Below are 19,027 nucleotides of genomic sequence, written 5' to 3'. Positions count from 1 at the left end.
TCTTTGTTGTTAGAGTAGTGAGCATCCTAATCACCAATGCCTTAAACAGTGCTTCTGTTAAGTTATTTATCTCCTCATCCGTTGGACGTGCTATGTGCTCATTGCTTAGTTGTGCCACTGGGACCTTGATCTGCTCCTGCTTCTGGGTTGTACTTCTCTGTCTCCTCATCTTTCTGTGTTTGCCTCTGTGATTTCAGCAACGGCTATCATTGCACCTCTTACATTATAGGGGGCGGAGCCTTAGGTATTTGTCAATACAGGGCGACCCGTTTCACCTTGTTGTGGTGCTGTATGTGGGGGACAGGTCAGAGAGGGAACAATACCGTTTGCTCAGCACTTGCCCCTTTTTCCAAGCACTTCTCCCAATTTACTGGCACCTCTAAAGCTGTTGCCTTGCCTGTCGTTCCCAGAGTGGGTGGGTCTGCGGACGTTCTAGGACCTTGTGAGCCCTTTAAACAAGCGGACTCTGCTGAGAGACCAGCAGTTTCTTCCTCCGCCACAACCCCTACTGGCCTGCACAGTCAGAAGCAATGAGGCTTGACTTTCCCTGGCGCTGGGACTGTGATTTGCGGGGTCTGATCAGGAGCTAGAAATGCTTCCCAGGTGTCCCTCTTGACATTTTAAAACGTGTAACTGCGCTTTCTGTCAGCCTGCCGCTGCCACCACACCACATCCTTTCTGCCCCGGCTCCACCCCTCCTACCTGTCTGGATGAGTATTTCTTCCTTAAATTTTTGTTTGCTGGACGTCCATGCAGCTTGATTTTCTGGAACTTCTGGTTGTCTCTAGTTTTGAAATAGTTGTATTCCTTCTTAATTGTGGAGGGAGACCCAGCGTGTCTGTCTAGACCTCCATCTTGGCCAGAAGTTCATTTGCTCATTTTTAAACTGAGATATTTTTCTTTTTATTGTCGAGTTGTAAGTGTTCTTTATATAATTCTATATACTAAGCCTTAATCAAATATATAAGTTGGAAATATTTTTCCATTATTTGGGTTGTCTGCACTTTCTTGATAGTGTCCTTCAAAGAATAATAGCTTTTAGTATTGATGAAGTCCAACTTAACTATTTTTTTCTTTGGGTGCTTTTGCTTTAGGCATTATATCTATTAAATTATTGCCTTGTTCAAGGTTATGAAGATTTATGCCTATGTTTTCTTATAAGAGTTTTATAGCTTAAATTCTTAAACTTAGGTCCTTGATCCATGTTGAGTTCACATGGTGTGAGGAAGAGTTCCAATTTCATTCTTCTGCATTTGGATATTCAGTTGCCCTGTACCACTTGTTGAAAAGACTATTATTTCCCCTATCAAACTGTCCTGGCACCCTCATGAAAAATCAGTTGATTATAAATAAACAGGTTTATTTCTGAGTTCTCAACTCCTTTTCATTATCTATATGTCTCTCTTATATCAATACCACACTGTCTTGATTATGATAGCTGTGTAATAAGTTCTGAAATTGGTAAGTGTGAGTCTTCCAACTTCGTCATTGTTGTTTCAAGGTCATTTAGGCTCTTCTGTGTCTCCTGTAGTTTTCAGTGTACAAGTCGCATTTCTTTTGTTAAATTTACTTAATACCTTTATTGAATATCTTCAAGTTTACTGATACTTTCTTCTACCAGTTCTACCAATTTTTTTGTTAAGTCCTTCTAGTGAATTTTTCATTTTCATTATACTTTTCAACTGCAGATTTTTTTGGAACTTTTTATCATCTGTATCTCTTTATTAATATTCTTTATTTGATGATCCATTCTTATATTTTACTTTTATTCTTTTTTTAAAGTAAATTTTATTAATTGTGTGGTTACAGTCATTCCAATTTTTTTTCCCCTTTGCTCCCCTCTACTCGTAATCCTTCCCTCCAGCAATCCCACCCCTCTTAGTTCATGTCCACGGATTGTGCATGTAAGTTCTTTGGCTTCACCTTTTCCTATATTATTCTTAACTTCCCCCTGTCTATTTTGTACCAATCAATTATGCATCATATCCCCATTTCTCCCCCTCCCCACTCCCAGTTGATAACACTCCAAATGATCCTCATACCTATGATTCTGTTCCTATTCTGGTTTGCTTAGATTTTGTTTTTACTTTTTAGATTCAGTTCTTGATAGTTGTGAGTCTTTTGTTATTTTAGTGTTCATAGTTTTGATCTTCTTTTTCTTAAGTAAGTCCCTTTGACATTTCATATAATAATGGCTTGGTGATGATGAACTCCTTTAGCTTTACCTTGTCTGGGAAGCACTTCATCTGCCCTTCCATTCCAAATGATAGCTTTGCTGGATAGAGTAATCCTGGTTGCAGGTTGCCTTTCAACACATTGAATACTGCTTGCCAGTCCCTTCCTGCCTGCAAAGTGTCCCCTGAAAAATCAGCTGATAGTCCTATAAGCACCCCACTGTAGGCAACTCTCCACCTCTCTCTTGCTGCCCCAGGGACTCTCATTTTATCTTTCACCTTTCGCATCTCAATCATGATGCGTTCTGGTGTGGCCCCCTCTGGGTTCAGCTCAACCGCAACTCTCCGTGCTTCCCAGACCTGTATGTCCATCTCTTTTGCAAAATTTGGGAAGTTTTTCTCATTTTTTTTCAATTCTTGCTTCCTCATTCTGCACTGGTTGACTCTTTTATTCGTTCTTATGTTCCAAATCATTCATTTGAACCCGTTTTCTTCCCTTCACCATTGATTGGCTTTGTGTGGATTTTCCTGTTTCACTTAGCATAGCCATCACTTCTTCTCTTATGTGTTTGCCATGCTCAAGCATATCTGTCAAGCCTGTGAGCATCTTTATCACCAGTGTTTTGAATTCTGCATCTGTTAGGTTGGCTATCTCCTCATCTGTTAGGTTGGCTATCTCCTCATTGCTTAGTTCTCCTACTGGAACCTTGATCGATTCCCCCTCTGGGGCCATACTTCTCTGTCTCCTCATTCTGACAGGATCCTGTGTGTGTCTGCCTCCACATCCCAGGTAGAGCTGTCACTCCTGCGACATTGTAAGGGGCGGAGCCTTAGGGATTCGTCAGTACAGGGCGACCTGTTTCACCACATTGTGGCGCTGTATGTGGGGGAGGGGTCTAAGAGGGAACAATGTCACTCGTCCAGCACTTGCCCACTTTCCAGGCACCTCTTCCACTTCCGCACTGGACTGGCGCCCCTCTGGCTGCTGCCCTGGCCGTCGTTCCCAGAGTGGGTGGGTCTGCGGACGTTCTAGGACCGTAGAGGCCCTCCAAACAAGCAGACTCTGCTGAGACTGGCAGTTTCTGCCTCCACCCCAACCCCCACTGGCCTGCACAGTCAGAAGCAATGAGGCTTAATTTTCCCAGGTGCTGGGACCATGAGCTGCAACATTCGGTGAGGAGCCGGGAATGCTCCCCAGGTGTCCCTCCTGACTTTTTAAAACATGTGACTGCATTTTCTGCTGGCCTGCAGCTGCTGCCACCACCACACCATGTCCTCTCCACCCCGCTCTTCCGCTCCTACCTGTCTGGATGAGTATTTCTTCTTTATATCTTTGTTTGCTGGACTTCCATGTAGTTTCATTTTCTGGAACTTCTGGTTGTTTCTAGTCTTTAGGTAGTTGTATTCCTTCTTAGTTGTGGAGGGAGAGGCAGCATGTCTGTCTATGCCTCCACCTTGGCCGGAAGTCCTACTTTTATTCTTTATACATGGTTTCTTTTAGTTCTTTGAACATATTTACAACACTTGAGTTAATGTCTTTGTCTAGTAAGTCCAATATCTGGGCTTCCTTGGGGACAGGTTCTATTGGTTGGAGTTTTTTCCTGTGTATGGGCCATATGTTCTGTTTTTGGTATGTCTTATAATTTTTTGTTAAAAACTAAACATTTGGACTTCCGGCCAAGATGGAGGCTTAGACGGACATGCTAGGTCTTCCTCTACAACTATAGAGGAATACAACTACTTCAAAACAAAGGATAACTAGAAATTCCAGAAAATAAAACTACACGGAAGCCCAACATATGAAGTTATAAACCAGCGGTGCCATTTGGGCAGGTAAGAGTTAAAGAAGGCAAAGCTGTTTGCGGAGCGGCAGGCGGGGCGGCGAAAAATCCCAGAGGCAATCAAGCCCCTGGCGTGCGCGACTCCAATCAAGCCCCTGGCGTGCGCGACTCCAATCAAGCCCCTGGCATGCGCGACTCCGGGCGCTGGGGAGAGCAGCCGCAGCATCGCCTTGAACAGTGAGGCCCAGGGGGGCGGGAGGACGGATCCCGGTCTCCTAGCTGAATAACTGTGTGAATCCATCTTGGACCCCCGCCCCCACAGAAAGCACCACAGGGCTGCGAAATAGGTCGCGGACAGGCAGGCGCCGGCCGGTCGCTGATTTGTGACGCGTACACAGGCACTGCCCCCGACAGCCAGCCCAGGAAAACAAAACGCATCTGTCAAAATGTGGCAGACAAATATAGAGATCCCGGTGGCACAACTCACCAGACAGCAGATAGAGAACCTGACAGATGAACAGATAAGAAACCTGTCAGAGGCTCAGTTCTGGGCCATTGTTATCAGGTGGCTTACAGAATTCACAAAAGAGCAGGAAAAAGATATGAAAGAAGCGAAAAACTTTCATAACGAAAGGAACAAAACCACATACGAGACAGATGGTGAGGAATCCAGAGTTCATTTCAACAAACTGGAATATGGAGAAGGAACAAGCAGTCAACCAAAGCAGCGAGAGGAAATAGGAAGCAACAATGAGAGGATCAGAAACCTCTGGGAAAGCTATAAAAGGCCCAACATAAGAATCATTGGTTTGCCAGAGAATGAGGAAGATGAACTAGAACTTGAAAAATTGAGTGAAAATATAATAAAGGAGAACTTCCCAGACTTGGGGAAGGGAATAGACATGCAGGTCCAGGAAGCAAGGAGAGTTCCCAAGAGACTGGACCCAGGGAGAACCACTCCAAGACACATTATAATCAAAATGTCAAAAATTAAGGATAAAGAGAGAATCTTAAAAGCAGCAAGAGAGAAGAAAAGAATTATGTACAAAGGGGTCCCAATTAGACTATCAGCTGACTTCTCAAGGGAAACACTACAGGCAAGAAGGGACTGGCAAGAAATATTCAAAGTAATGAAAATCCAAAACCTACAACCACGAATACTCTATTCAGCGAAATTGTCATTCAGAATAGAAGGACAGAGAAAGTGTTTCCAGGACAAAATAAAACTGAAAGAGTTCATTAGATCCAAACCACTGTTATATGAGATGTTAAAGGGACTGGTTTAAAAAACAGAAGCTAGGGAGATGAAACAAAGGCAAACGAAACAGGCAACGAGAGTGGAAAAGGAACTGTGGGTAAGGGAAGCATAGTGGGGGGAGGTCAACAGGGAGTGGGAGTGGGGAGAGGGAGGGAGATGATATAGGAATTGGGGATCATGGTAGGAGGGAATGGAATAGACGGAGAGAGATTGGGAGGAACTGTATGCACAACTAATGGACATGATCTAAAAGGGGGGGACAACTGGAGGGAGGGGGGCCACCGGGTGGAGGGGAGCAGAGGGAAGGGAAATTGGCACAAATGTAATATTTTAATCAATAAAACACATTAAATCTGAAAAAAAAAAAAAAAAAAAACTAAACATTTAAGCATTATAATATGGCCATTTGGGACACCAGAGTCCTTCCCAGGGTTTGTTGCGGTTCCCATTGGTTATTATTGTTTGTTGTTGCTACTGCTGTTGTTTGTTTAGTGACTTATCTGAATAAATTATACTCTCTATCATGTGTGACCACGGATGCCTCTGCTCAGTTAGCTTAGTAGTCAGCTAACAAATAGATAGAAATGTCTTTGATGCCTTGAACCAAAATGTCTCCCTATATTTGCCAAATTCCTCTGTGGGTGTGCTTTGGGGCATGACTTCAGTGATTAGATAGGTAGTTTACAATTCTGCCATAGCCTTATTTTCCTGCCTGTACAGAGCTAGAAATGAGAAATTAGGGCTTTCTAAGGCATGTCTGTAGCCCTATACATGCACATGTCCTTCTGGATTCCCAGGAATTTGTCAGAGGTTTTCAAAGGCCCCCTAACCAACATTTTATTCCCCAGTTTTTTCTTTCAAATTTTTTGCTCAGCTCTTGGTTAGTCCCAAATGGAACCACAGCCTCAGGTAGCTGCAATGTTTTAAAAAAATCCCATTCTTTATTTTTAACAAATACCCAAACAATAAGACTGTTTGCTCATTCTGAGTCAGGTCAAATAAAGACAATTCCGTGAGGATGCAGCTATTAGAGAGAGCTCCAAACCTATTCTGTCCCATTACACTGGCTGTAAGTTTGCTGGTTTCACAACTACTATTGCAAGGCTGTTGGTTTCTAAGGCTACTGCAGAGATAGGATGAGGGAGTGGGAATAGGACAAGTTAACATGCCATAATACTCACTGTGCTTTAAAAGATTCAGCCATTTTTCTTAAACAAATGCTCCCCAGATTGTTGCAAACTTTGGTTGATATCTAGAGTTCAGAAAAAGTTGACTTTTGACCATTTCTGTTAGTGTTCTCACTGCTTTTCTAGAGGAGTCAATTTTTCAGAGGTCCTCACTCCACCATTCTGTAAGTGCTTCTCTTAAAAAATAGTTTATAAATATCACCTGGATTCAATTCTACATTGCTTTCTTTCTACTCACATGGTAAAATATTTCTTCCCTCTTTTCTCCTTCAGTGAGTAAATCAGAGGAGAGATATGAAAAATATGTTTTCTGATTTTGTATAGTAGTTTCCTTACTCTACAGTGTTATGGAGGAAGTGTCAGGAGCAAAATGGACCAAAGAGCTTTCTTTTCAAATATAAATCCAGAAGCACAATGTTTTTAGTTCTATGCTAGTTCCAAAATGAACTGGAATTGGAGAAATGTTCAATTAAAGAGAGTGGGAAATGGATATATAACATTCTAAGAAAAGAGGGGTTTTATGCCTGAGTTTCCTACAGGAAGAAGAGTGGAGCTTCTAAATGAGCCAGGTATGGGATGATTACTCAACCCCTAATTTCATTTTGCCAGCATTAAACCTTTCTCCACAGCTTTCTTCAAGTAGCAGGTACCAAGGTGAGTGGATGCAAAATAAATCCACAATCAGTACGTTTCCTTTTTAAAGCAAAACTGGAATTGATAAAGGAGCATGGTGACAAATTTCAGGATCCGGGGAGTGGTTAGAGGGAAATTTGCATGCATGACCTCACCCAGAAACTCCAGCCCCAAAGTACATAAATAGGTGAGGTCTTACCCAGTTCCAGACCCAGCAGTTCCCAAACAGATCAAGACCATGGCAGTCCTTGGTTCCACACTGCCATCCCTGGGGCTGTTTCTGTGCCTTGGAATGCTGTTTATTTCTTCCAGCTCTGCAAATGACAGTGACAGCTGCATGCTCTTCAGTGCAGTCATCTCCACCGCTTCTCCAGGCATCGAGGCCAGTCCCGGTGTCTATGAAAGCAACACACTCTACACAAGTGAGTAGAAGCCATTCTCTGGTGCCTTCTTTTCTGTACGGGGAGTTTACCACAATTTCAGAACATAACCCTCCATCTCTGCTCTCAGTTACACAAAATATGCATTTTTGACCTGGATGGGCAGTGGGGACAGAAAGAATAAGAACATGTGAGAGAGTGGTTTGGGTGGAAATATCTGCATGTTCCCTGTGCCAACTTGAGCAACAAGGAGTCATTAAGTTCCAACACCCAGGCTAACTGAGCCCCAGCAAGAGCACACCCATGGCAAGTTCTGACTTAAAAGCGGCATGTTTATTATCTTAAGGGACAATAATTGCATCACACTTTGTAATCTTCTCACATCCATTTGATAACAAAGTGCCGCTGTGGATGACTGTATATTGCACAACTCCAGCCGGCACTGTTCATACTTAGTCCACAAATGAAAAGTCTAGTTCACCGGACATGGGAAGTATTTCTACCTCTGACTTAAGATACATCCCAAGGTGAAGGATTTTGCTGTTGACATAGAAAGAAATAGAAACCTACCTTGTGAAGTAGGAGGTTGCAGAGAGAGGGGATGATGAGCCTTCTGACAGCATGAAGAACAGGAGAAAGAGTCAAAAAATGATATAAGGAGCCTGAAACTAAGAGAAGTTAAATGACTTCCTCAGGGTCTCTCTGCTAGTAAGTGGCAGAACTGGGTCTTGAATCTTCTTTTCATTCTTAATCCAATGCTTTCTTTAGAGGTGCCTAGTAATATTTTATAAATATCCCTTTTGGGATCAGCCAAACCTACAAATCAAGGCAACTGCTTTCTAATTGCTTTCATTAACAATATTTAATATGGTGGCTTACATGTATTAATTCATTTAGTCCTCATAACAACCTATTAGGTAGAGACCGCTGTCATTCCTGTTTTGTAAATGAAAACACAGAGGTAGAAATGCTAGTGACTTGCTCATGTCAAAGAGCTACTTAAATGGTGGAAATGGAATATGAACCTGAGCAATCTATCTTCAGAGACTCTGCCATTAACCACTATACTATATGCCTCTCAATTATAGTAATGAGAGCTGATACTATGTGCTGAGTAGTTCTCGGGGTCAAGGCTATTATCTTCCCATTTTACAGATGACAACTGAGGCACAGGTAAGTTAAAGTTTTACCCAAGATCACTAGTAACATAGCTAATATTTGAACCTAAAAAGCAGTCCAGCTTTGTTCAGCTAGGCTGTCCAGCTTCAGAGCCTGTCTTCTTAACTATGTTATCCTGCCTCTCTTAAAACTCTAACCAAATTTTATAGGGACCACCAGGGTGATATCCACACCCAGGGTCTACAGATTCCAGGCGTGTGATATAGCCTGCCTTCACACACCCATGCCAGCTTATACTTTTTTCTTTCTTTTTTCATGGTGACTGTCACTAAATGCCTCAGTATGATAAGGCTCACTATGTCCTACTCATTCAGGCAGTGGATCTTGTCCTACAGGGCAGGGAGGAAAATCTTGTAATTCAAGATGAAGATAAGGAGGGCAAAAGTGTGACGGTGTACCTGGGAAAGGACCTGGAAGGGTGGGGGTCAGAGGGACTACTACAAAAGAGATTAGAGATCTCTGGCATAAAATACATCCAAGGTGAAGGAGTTTGCAGTGGAAATAAAAGAAACAGAAACCTACCTTGTGAAGGTAGGGGGATGCAGAGAGGTGGGATGATAAGCCTTCTGATGGCAGGAAGACAGGAGACACAAGAGTCAAAAGATGATCAGTAAGCCACCTTAAAGGGAAATGCCCCTTGTAAGGGAACATGCTGGGTGAAAGGGAAATGCGGCATTTATAGAAGCAGTGGTGAAGCAGAGGGAAGGCGAAGGAGGAAAGGATGCAATGTACTTCCCCAAACTTCATCTGATTTCATCTCAGAATGTGCTACAGCTCTGTGATACACTAAAGGAATGATTTAAGTTGAGTCAAAATCCTGTGCCCACAAGAGGTTTGAAGTGCCAGATTTCACATTTAGGATTACAAAACCCCTGTAGTGTCATTGTGGGTCTCAGCTGACTGGGGCACTAACTTTTAGGGAGACTGAGTAAATGCCCGCACAGACTAACTTCTCCTTATTTTGATTCTGAAAATCTCTAAATTTGAGGATTTGTGTCAACATTGGTAAGTCATATGTAAATGGCTTGGCAGGTCCCAAGACACAATTGCAACTCGGGCAAATCTTAGAACAGTTTCCCTGGGTCTGTCTTCATATCATTGAAAGAACCCCATAACGCAATAACATTTATGTGAAGACTGTACTAGGTAAGCATCTGTGTCCATTTTTTACTTCTATGGACAAGGGGATGTAACTTGCCCATATTTTTTCCTGAATCTTCAGCTTTAAGGGTACTCACTATGCACAACTTTTTAAATCAATCAGTTAGTAGTTATTTACTGCCTTCCAGGTGCCCAGCACTGGGCTGGCCAGATACTGGTGCAGATGAAACCACAGTATGCAATTAAGCCATAATGTAATTAAGTACTCAACTCTACAGTAGAAAACATAAATGTTTCAGGAGTGAGAGGAAAAGAAGGCTGAATTGGCCTGGAGGTGGACATTAGCAGGATCTTGGAAAATAAATGGGGATGAAATGTGTGATGAGAGCAAAGTAAGGATTCCACACAGACAGCCAGACATGAACAAAGATCAGGAGCAGGTGTGAGTCACGTGTGTCTGTAGAACCAGAGGAAGGCTGGCCGCCCCTAGAGTGGGAGCGCAAGGAGCAGAGAGAGCTAGGCTATGAGGGTCATAAAAGCTACATGCCGGATACTGTAACTGACAGAACAGAAGCAGAAATGTTTAGCTGCTCTAGTAATAAGAGCACTTGAAAGGTTTGGGAGAGCAGTGTCTCCTGATAGAAGTGTTGTGTGTGGAAGACTGATCTGGCCGCAGCCTGAAAGGAGGAGAGCATGGAGACCAGAAATCCAAATAAAGCAGATGCCTAGGAGAGAAGAAAGGAGGACAAAAGCCAGAGTGAGAGAGGGAAAGCAGAAGAAAGGACAGAGGCAAGAGTAGCCCCGCGGGAGAGCTGACAGATCTGATGACTACCTGGATGACACCATCACTGTCACAGTCCACCTCACCACCATGTACACATACATCTAGGACAAATGCCAGGTTCTCACTGAGCAAGTTGGGGCCCATAGGATCTGGCTCAGCCCACATTAATTGGCAATCACAAGTAAATAGAACAGAGAAGTGTTTTGTGCTAGAAATAATAACCGCAATTGATCTAACATCCACAATGCATTAAAGTCTTCTCATTGTTCTCTTTGCTCCTTTCAAGATAAGGTATCATGATATCCATATTAAAAAGATAATGTCATTATCTCCAGACCTAGAATCAGGCTTGGTGCAAAGCAGGCATATAATAAATATTTGTGCAGTGAATGATGAAAAATAAGAAAACTGAGGCTCAGAGGTGAAATGACTCATTAAAGCTAGAAATCAGAACCAGGACTCTCTGATCCTATTGTGCTACATGATCGATTTTCTTTGGTTTGTGAAGAAGTCCTTGAAAAAATTTTGGGTGTCTGAAAGTACCCTGGTGAACACATTAGCATTGAGGAATTCCTTCAGAAGGGGTCTTCTAAGGAAGGAAATGAACCCACTGAAATATTCTCTTGAAATTGTCTCCCAATTACACACCAGAATGCTGACATTAACAAGTGTCAGTGCGGTCCCTTGTGAGTACATGCTAGGCTAGGGGCCACCTGACTCATTCACATGCATCAACCCTGACTCTTCCCACATTCCACTCCCCCTGAAAGAAAGGCAGAGCACATTTATACCCCCTCATCTGACAGATAAGAACCAGGCTCAAGAGATTAAGAGCCAGACTCAAATCTCACCCCTGGTATGTAGCAAACCAGGACCAGAGAATAGGTTTCCTTTTCCTGTAGAAAATTTAGAAAACACTAAAAAGCACTAAGAAGAAAATAAAAATCATCTGTAATCCCACTACCAGTAAATCACCGCAGTTAATATCTTGATGGCTTTCCTTCCAGACTTTTCTCAACTTCTATAAAAATGGGACCATACTATATGTACATGTTACTTGTAAGTTTTTTTTTATGTGAATTCCTAGATCTTTACTATATTTTTACTGAAGCTAGATGAATAATTTTCAGCAATTACAAGACAAATTGTTCTAGGTGAATGAGCAAGCTGACCTTTTATATACTCATGTATCACTCTCATAATTTTCTAAGACTTCAAAGTGGAGTTAATATTGAATTGGGTTTTAACATCAACACCACCTCCTTTAATCTCTTCCCACCACTCAGAAAAAGGTATTTCTGCTTTAGTAATAGACTTCTGAACACCTTAATTTTGGCATATTGTTGGCAGGTAGGCAGAGTAGGATATTTGGAGTCAGGGAAGTCTTTTTTAGTGCCTATTTATTTTTTATTTTATTTATTTATTTAACTGAGCGCCTATTTAAATCACAACTTTTCTAATATCTTTTTTTTTCCAGCTTGTCATTATTCTTTTTTTTAAAGTATATTTTATTGACTATATTGTTACAATAGTTCCAATTTTTCCCCCTTTGCTCCCCTGCGCCCAGCATCCCCCTTCCCCAACAATCCCCTCCCCAAGTCCATGCCCATGGGTTGTATATACAAGCTCTCCTGCCTCACCCTTTCATATATTCTTCTTCTTCTTCTTTTAAATAATTAATTAATTAGTTAAATATTTTAACAATAAAAAATAATCCCTCCCTCTCAGACTTAAGACCCTTTACAATCTTATAAAGGACAATGGACGAAGGTCTCGAGCTCCTCTAGCTGCTTCAAGCTGGACATGGTCGTCATGCTACCTACCCTTAGGTCAAGAAATCCCTAATAAGAGAGGGGGTGTGGAGGGGAGGGTGGCCTTCCCACATGGGGAAGGATCGTGCAGAGTCCATGTCAGTTGGCTGTCTCTGGACAACAGCATGCTTGGTTTAACAGGCTGGCATCCTTGTTGTATTCTGGGGGCAACAGGGTTAAAGGACATCATTCAATCCATAACCACTAGATGACAAAAGATAGGTATTAATTTTTCAATGTCCCACATTAGGGAAAAGAAGGGCTTCTTTGGAGGAAGGTATGCCAGGTACATCTCACTTACTTACTTGTAAGATTTTTTAAGTTAATTTTGATTTCATGATCCTCATCCCTTGTCTTGCTACATAAATGGTTGACTGTCTCCTTATCATTTCTTCCTAGTATCGGTTCCTGTGAATGACGGTACCAGATCTGTGGTCCTGCGAGCACTGGATATGAACAACAACTCCATAGGCTTCTGGTATGGAGAACACTGGGCCTGTAACAGCAGCGTCCTGTACCGCATGAAGGACACCCATGAAAGGCTCTTCAGAACCACCTGGCAATCTCCTCATTCCACGAACATAACTACAGTCGAGATACAGTAAGAACCTATGTACATAGGATTTGGACTTTTACAATTTCATATTGGGTTTATGCAGTTTTACGCTGATCTTGGAGGACTCAAAATATAACCCAGTTATAATGTGGAGAATTCAGTACCTGCACTCCTTTTCTGCCTCACCATTTTTATCTTACCTTTTATCTATGAGTTTACGCGCACAAACACACACGCACCATGTATGTTCGACATAAACAGAAAGAACTGGTGTTAAAGAAAACTAGAGCTAGACAGTGGTTAAAGCAAAATTAACGAATGAATGAATAAAAAAATATATATACATACGTATGTTCATAATACATATATACATAAAGAAAATATTTTATTCAGGACTATTGCAATAGGAGAAAAGAGACCTTAGTATAGAACCAGGCTCAATTATGAATACAACACGAGCAAGTGGAAATTTATAACCAAGAAGCAGGGTGGAAAATTACTGAGAGGAAACATCAAGCCCCATACAGTGGGTGAGGGGATTCTGGCTAAACTGACCTAACAGGATTGTTGCTGAAGGGCATGCCAAGGTGATGAGATATCACCTGGGTGTTGGTAGAAAATGAGGAACTCAATCAGACATTAAGAATTATCAAATATTGAGGGTAAGACGTTCTTGTTAGCCCTGAATGGTGTGGCTCCATCAGTTGGGTGTTCATTCCATAAAGCAAGAGGTTGTGGGTTCGATCCCCGGTCAGGGCACATATACCTGGGTTGCAGGTTTGATCCCTGGTCTGGGTATGTATGAGAGGCATCTGATCGATGTTCCTCTATCACATCGATGTTTCTCTCCCTCTCTCCCTTCCTTCCCCCTCTCTAAAAAAATAAGTAAAATCTTCAAATAATTATTTAAAAAGAAAAGAATAAGTTCTTGTTAAACTGACTTAGAAGGGTTCTTGCTAAAACTGGATTTTACCAGCAGGGCACAGATGCCTAGAAGGAGGTCCCAAAGCCTGGCTAAAGTTTGGTCAAGCAAAGAATCTTTGTCACTGAGCACCCTGTTTGCCTCAAACTCTCCACGTTCAAACTAGAGGATCATTTCTTTAAAACATAGATTCCTTTCGGAAATGGCTTGCTAACAGAAAGTATGATGATTGTGTAATAACTGGCTTCCTAGTGTCACACCAAATGGACACACTCTTATTCTGAGGTGAGACCAACCAGGGGCTCATATTGCACTTTAACTTTAGCCAGGGATTTGTTACCAACTTCACTTTTAGAGAACAAATGTTGAGAGGTCCTTACCGGTTTGGCCTGCCGTTTTGGGCTGAAAGCACAAGTCTGACCATCAGGCCATGTCCACTATGAACAGCCGTCTCTGTGGACAGTAGTGGAGATGAGGCTGTCAAGCCATCCCACCCTCGCCTGCCATGCCCGGGGCCTGCTTGGACCTAGCTGGCTCCCACAGAGGGTCCTGCAAAAGCAGAGTTCAAAGGAGCTGCTACAATCTGGCCTCACAACTAGAGCAATCTCTTCGAGGCCAGCCAAGGCTAATTAGGGCAATGACTTCTCCTTTCGCCTCTGCTCATTACAGCCTCCACACTCATGCAACACAGGATAAAAGACCAAGCAGTGACAATCTGCAACAGAAACAGCACATTCCCACTGACAGTGCGGTCTCCAGACCCTTCCTGACTTGCACCCCACTATGATGCACTGGCTTGTCTGCTTGTCTGCAATGTACATGCACAGCCTTGATCAGCAAGGCTGACAAGGAGAGGGGAGCAGCATGTGTGATGGGGGATAAAGAAAGCAGGGAACTCCGCTGTGCTAGGTAGGGCACAAAAGCGATATGAAGAGATGCCTGGCCATGAACTTGACAATGAGGTTTGGTGAGGCGAGGCCTTTACAGACATGATTACTGAGGTTAAACATCACTTCCTCAAGAAAGCATTCCCTAAACTCCCAGATAAGGTCCAGATCCTTGTTTTCACTCTCACAACTTCCACTGCTTTGTGAGAGCACATATCACCACTGTGATCAATTACTTAATTTTTTAGTTGATTATTCATTTAAAATCTGCTTCTCTGAAGGTACTCTGAGTGCCACATGGTAAGACCACTGTCGCCTCAGCACCAAGCACAGTGATTGGCATGCTGTGCACTCTCATTAATTGTTGAATGTATAATAATGGACCCAATTATATAAGAACAATAGACTAAGCTTCACAGATCATTTAATGAACATAAAGCAACTACTGTGTGTCAGTCATTGTTGACAACAGAACCTGCTTTCAAGGAGCTGGCCCTCCAGTGTGGGGAGAGGCTCACAGCAAGACAGTGCAGTAGAGGGGCATGCCTTTCTGATGGAGATCTGTCTGGATTAACAATAATAAGGAGAACAACTTCTTGGAATTACTATTAAATCTGTGGGAAGATGTGGTCTGGATGGATATTACAGGCAGAAGGACTGGCTTGAACAAAGACCAGAAGTGTATACCAGCCCGTGGGGAGTTTAGGGTGGTGAAGTTGGTTGGGGTGGGGGATGGACATGATCTCTGGAGCAAGATCATGGAGGATCTTACTTAAGACAATATAGAGCAGAGCAGTATTGAATGCTCTTCTAATGGTGCCATAGAGAAAGTAAACACAAAAGGAACTGAGACGTTGGGATCCTCTGGCAAGACAGAAATGTGAGCTGAACTTGTGAATTCCACAGCTGAGATCCTCACCATTATCTCTCATTGATTTACTTCCACAGAGCCTTCGCTGTCAATTCGCACACAGTGGCTTCATTTTCTAATCTGAAACTGAAAAAACAAGGTAAGTTCCTTTGCAGCTTTTACATATCTGACAGTGAACTCAATCAGCCTGGAATATTACTTTGTGGGTACCCCAGAAAAAAGTCTTCTACTCATGCATTACCCAGATATCAGCTGAGCCTTCTAGAACCTTGAAATCTACATAAGATTAGCTTAATCCCTTATCCTATGCCCTGCAGAACAAAAAAGTCATCCCCAAGATTTCTGCCAATTTCTAGGGGCTTTATGTTCTCACAGCCACCTGTGGCTCCAGAATCCTGCTTCCTCAGGATCCATTTGTATTCAAAGCCACACAGGCCCCAGTATGAAAGTCAGCTCCTTCCTCCATTACCCACAGAGACTTCCAACTCACATAAAACCTTCACAAGTATAGCAGACTTTGTAGGGAGAAGGGGGCAGATCTGCACAAAGAATTGATAGCATAAAAATACCCAAAAGTGCATTCTTCTCAGAATGACCTTTGGGCGCCACCACCACCACCAGGAATCCCCACTGGTCTTTCACAGGCTGTAGTCCCCTCCTTCAGACCACCCTGAGGCTCCTTGCCCTTCTTTTCTCCTCTCTGTCCCTTTATTCTCCCACCTCCCTCTAGGGAGCTAAAACAAATTCAAGAAGTTAAAAGTTCAAAAATATAGGTAACTTGCCTAAGGTTACACAGAAAGGAAATGGAAAAACGAGGACTGAAATTCCACATCTTATACCTTTTACACTTTTCTTAGACTTACATCAAAACTATAAAGATGATCTTATTTTAAAATGAAGTCTTTAAATACAAGATTCAACCAAGAACAAGAAACATTAATCTTTCTCAGTGTCCAGATAACAGGTCTTCCCCAGGAGACCTCAAACACTGAAATACATCTACTCTCTGCCCATTTTCCCGCCAGTCATACACTGCAAATGTGGTCAAAGGGACATCTATTTTTAAAAACAATTTTTAAAGTTATTATTCATAATGAAACTATTATATAAAAGTCTTTATAATTTCCTTGGTGGTTTTCCCTCTGAAAAGACTGGATGGTATTTTCTTCCTCAAGGACATTCTCAAGATGAACAGGAGTGTAAATGCTAAGAAAGGAGGGGGGGGGATGTTTGTTTCTAATCAGGACTCCTTATCACCGTGCTAATAAAATCCAGTTGAAAAAAATTAAAATATAGTGGTTGTGTCAGACTTTCTGGCTCAGTGAGATGCCAGAGAAACGTCTGGGGAAACGCTAAATGAGATAAGGCAATGCCACAGACTTAAAGGCACACTCCAGGCAGGCAGAAAAGCTATGCGCCTAAACAAATCACTGTACATTTCCCTTCTTCTTTATAGTCCCCTCTGTGGTTCAATCAGACCCTTGAAGGCATCATTGCCAAGTTCCAGATTTTCCAGGATCAGATATCCCACCCACAACCCACTTCCCACCGCCTGGGGGCTACAGGCTTGGCTTTCTCTGCTTCTCAGCAAGGCAACCTCAGAAAGCCAAGGTATGGTCAGATACTGCATGGGAAAATGACCAGTGCCCCAGAAACAGGAAGGAATTCAGGGGTTTAGGCAGTGCTTCTTTCCACTTACTTTAAAAAAGGAGTAGCCAAGTAGCCATCCTCAGGTCTGGATGGTAACTAGTTCTTCTTCTTTTTAATCCTCACCTGAGGATATGTTTATTGATTTGAGAGAAAGAGAGAGAGAGAGAGAGAGAGAGAGAGAGAGAGAGAGAGAGAGAGACTGAGAAACATCACTGTAAGAAAGAAATATTGATTAGTTGCCTCCCATAGCACTTGGACCAGGAATCAGATCTGCAACCTTTTGGTGTATGAGACAATGCTTCAACCAACTGAGCCACTCAGACAGGGTGATAACTAGTTCTGACAAGTTTTACATGCAACCTTTGAAATAAGCAACAAAAAATGATTGTGACATTCTGGATCATATTTGCATTGATGCATCTAATACCATATTAAGGATACTTGAGGGTTGACAACCAACCCAACAATAAATTCAGTAGTCATGTAATTAAGTATAAATTCTTCCCCCTGTAGGACTGAGTTGACCGTAAGAGTAGATAGTCTTCTCACTTTTTTCCCTTGACATTCTGTACCCCAAAGTTTCCCCCCTCCTCTACACACATTTGGTCCTTGAGACATGCTTATTGAATTTTGTTCATGAACTCCAGCTCCAGTGTTCCATCAAATTAGCCTCATTTCTCTGGTGCCCACCTACTACCCAACAGAGGTTCTGATGCTTTTTCAATTTTTTTCCAGAAATGACCACATCGTCACACTCCACAATCTCCACTACCAGGCCAACCACAACCCGAATCCTAAATCCAACCTCAACTCTAACCACAACCCGAATCCTAAATCCAACCTCAACTCTAACCACAACCAAAAGCATGGCCAACAGACTCTTCCTCAGCCCGCTCACAGATGCCATTCAGATCCTGCTTGTCTTTCTCGCCAGCAAACTCCTCTTCTAGAGGATGCTAGGAGAACAACTGTTCCTGCCTCTGCTACATCCTCCTTCATTAAAGTCCAATCCAGGGCTCCATTGTGTGTGTGAATGAAGGCCTCGTGTTCTCAATGTGCAACTCTACTGCCACTGCTTCAAACGAAAAAGGAGACTTGATTGAGAGTAGCCAGTCTACTCACTGGTGGATCTGGGGCACACAGATGTTCAACTGGATCTTTCAGGACACAAATTAGGCTTTTTTATAACCACTTAGACCTGGTCTGGGTGTAACCTGGAATTCTGGCTCTAGTTTTAACATGTTGACAGTCAGTTCCATAGCCAATCTAAACTTCTGTTCATTGCCAAATGATTCCTCTGTGTCCCTGAGTCTCTCTGGGAACAATCTTTCCTCACTTTCAAGATAATCTCAGACTTCTGACCAAACCCACGCAGGTTACACAGAGTTTCTATGGCTCATGTGACTCAACAAGGAAAGGAGAAATCATACTCATGCTACTGGCAACAACAGTAGCATCGGAAGGGCAAGGAAATAGGAATGTACCATGTCTGAGCAGCCAAAGATAGGGAAAGATGATGGCATAAAGGCATTATTTTCTGTGTCATACCAAATAAATCATATTTCAAACAAGAATAATGTGTTAAATTCCGATGTTTTTAATAAGTGATTCGTTTAAAATACAGAGAATGTTATCTAATTTTATTCAATTGTGTGAGCATTAAAATATTAATAAAATGATGAGTATATATGTTTCCAAGGCCTGATCTAAGGGTAAAATTTTCTCAATTTTAATATTCAAGTGTAAACTAGTCGTTTTTTCCTAAATGGTGTTTTCCACTAAGAGAAATGAGCAAAATATAATATTTATAATACAACATAAAATCAAAAGAAAGCATGGTATTTCCAGTAATA

General features: G+C 42.2%; 1 protein-coding gene across 1 annotated transcript; it reads left to right on the top strand.

Moving 5' to 3' along the window:
• The first annotated feature begins 7,228 nt into the window (after positions 1–7,228).
• Positions 7,229–18,751, top strand: PLET1 (placenta expressed transcript 1). Its single transcript, XM_090265946.1, has 4 exons — positions 7,229–7,455; positions 12,688–12,889; positions 15,602–15,663; positions 17,910–18,751. The coding sequence occupies exons 1-4, from the start codon at positions 7,272–7,274 to the stop codon at positions 18,122–18,124; spliced, it is 663 nt and encodes a 220-aa protein (XP_090122072.1). The 5' UTR covers positions 7,229–7,271; the 3' UTR covers positions 18,125–18,751.
• Positions 18,752–19,027: the final 276 nt, after the last annotated feature.

The sequence above is a fragment of the Furipterus horrens genome, unplaced genomic scaffold, assembly GCF_987537825.1.
Source record: "Furipterus horrens unplaced genomic scaffold, mFurHor1.1.pri manual_scaffold_2, whole genome shotgun sequence".
Lineage (NCBI taxonomy): Eukaryota > Metazoa > Chordata > Mammalia > Chiroptera > Furipteridae > Furipterus > Furipterus horrens.
Note: the sequence above shows the minus strand (reverse complement) of the source record. Positions and strands in the feature narration are given on the sequence as shown.

Excerpts from the sequence above, each read along its gene's own strand:
- PLET1 (XM_090265946.1), top strand. The coding sequence starts at position 7,272 with ATGGCAGTCCTTGGTTCCACACTGCCATCCCTGGGGCTGTTTCTGTGC. Across the intron at positions 7,456-12,687 it reads AAGCAACACACTCTACACAA|TATCGGTTCCTGTGAATGAC; the intron begins GTGAGTAGAAGC and ends ATTTCTTCCTAG. Across the intron at positions 15,664-17,909 it reads TCTGAAACTGAAAAAACAAG|AAATGACCACATCGTCACAC; the intron begins GTAAGTTCCTTT and ends ATTTTTTTCCAG.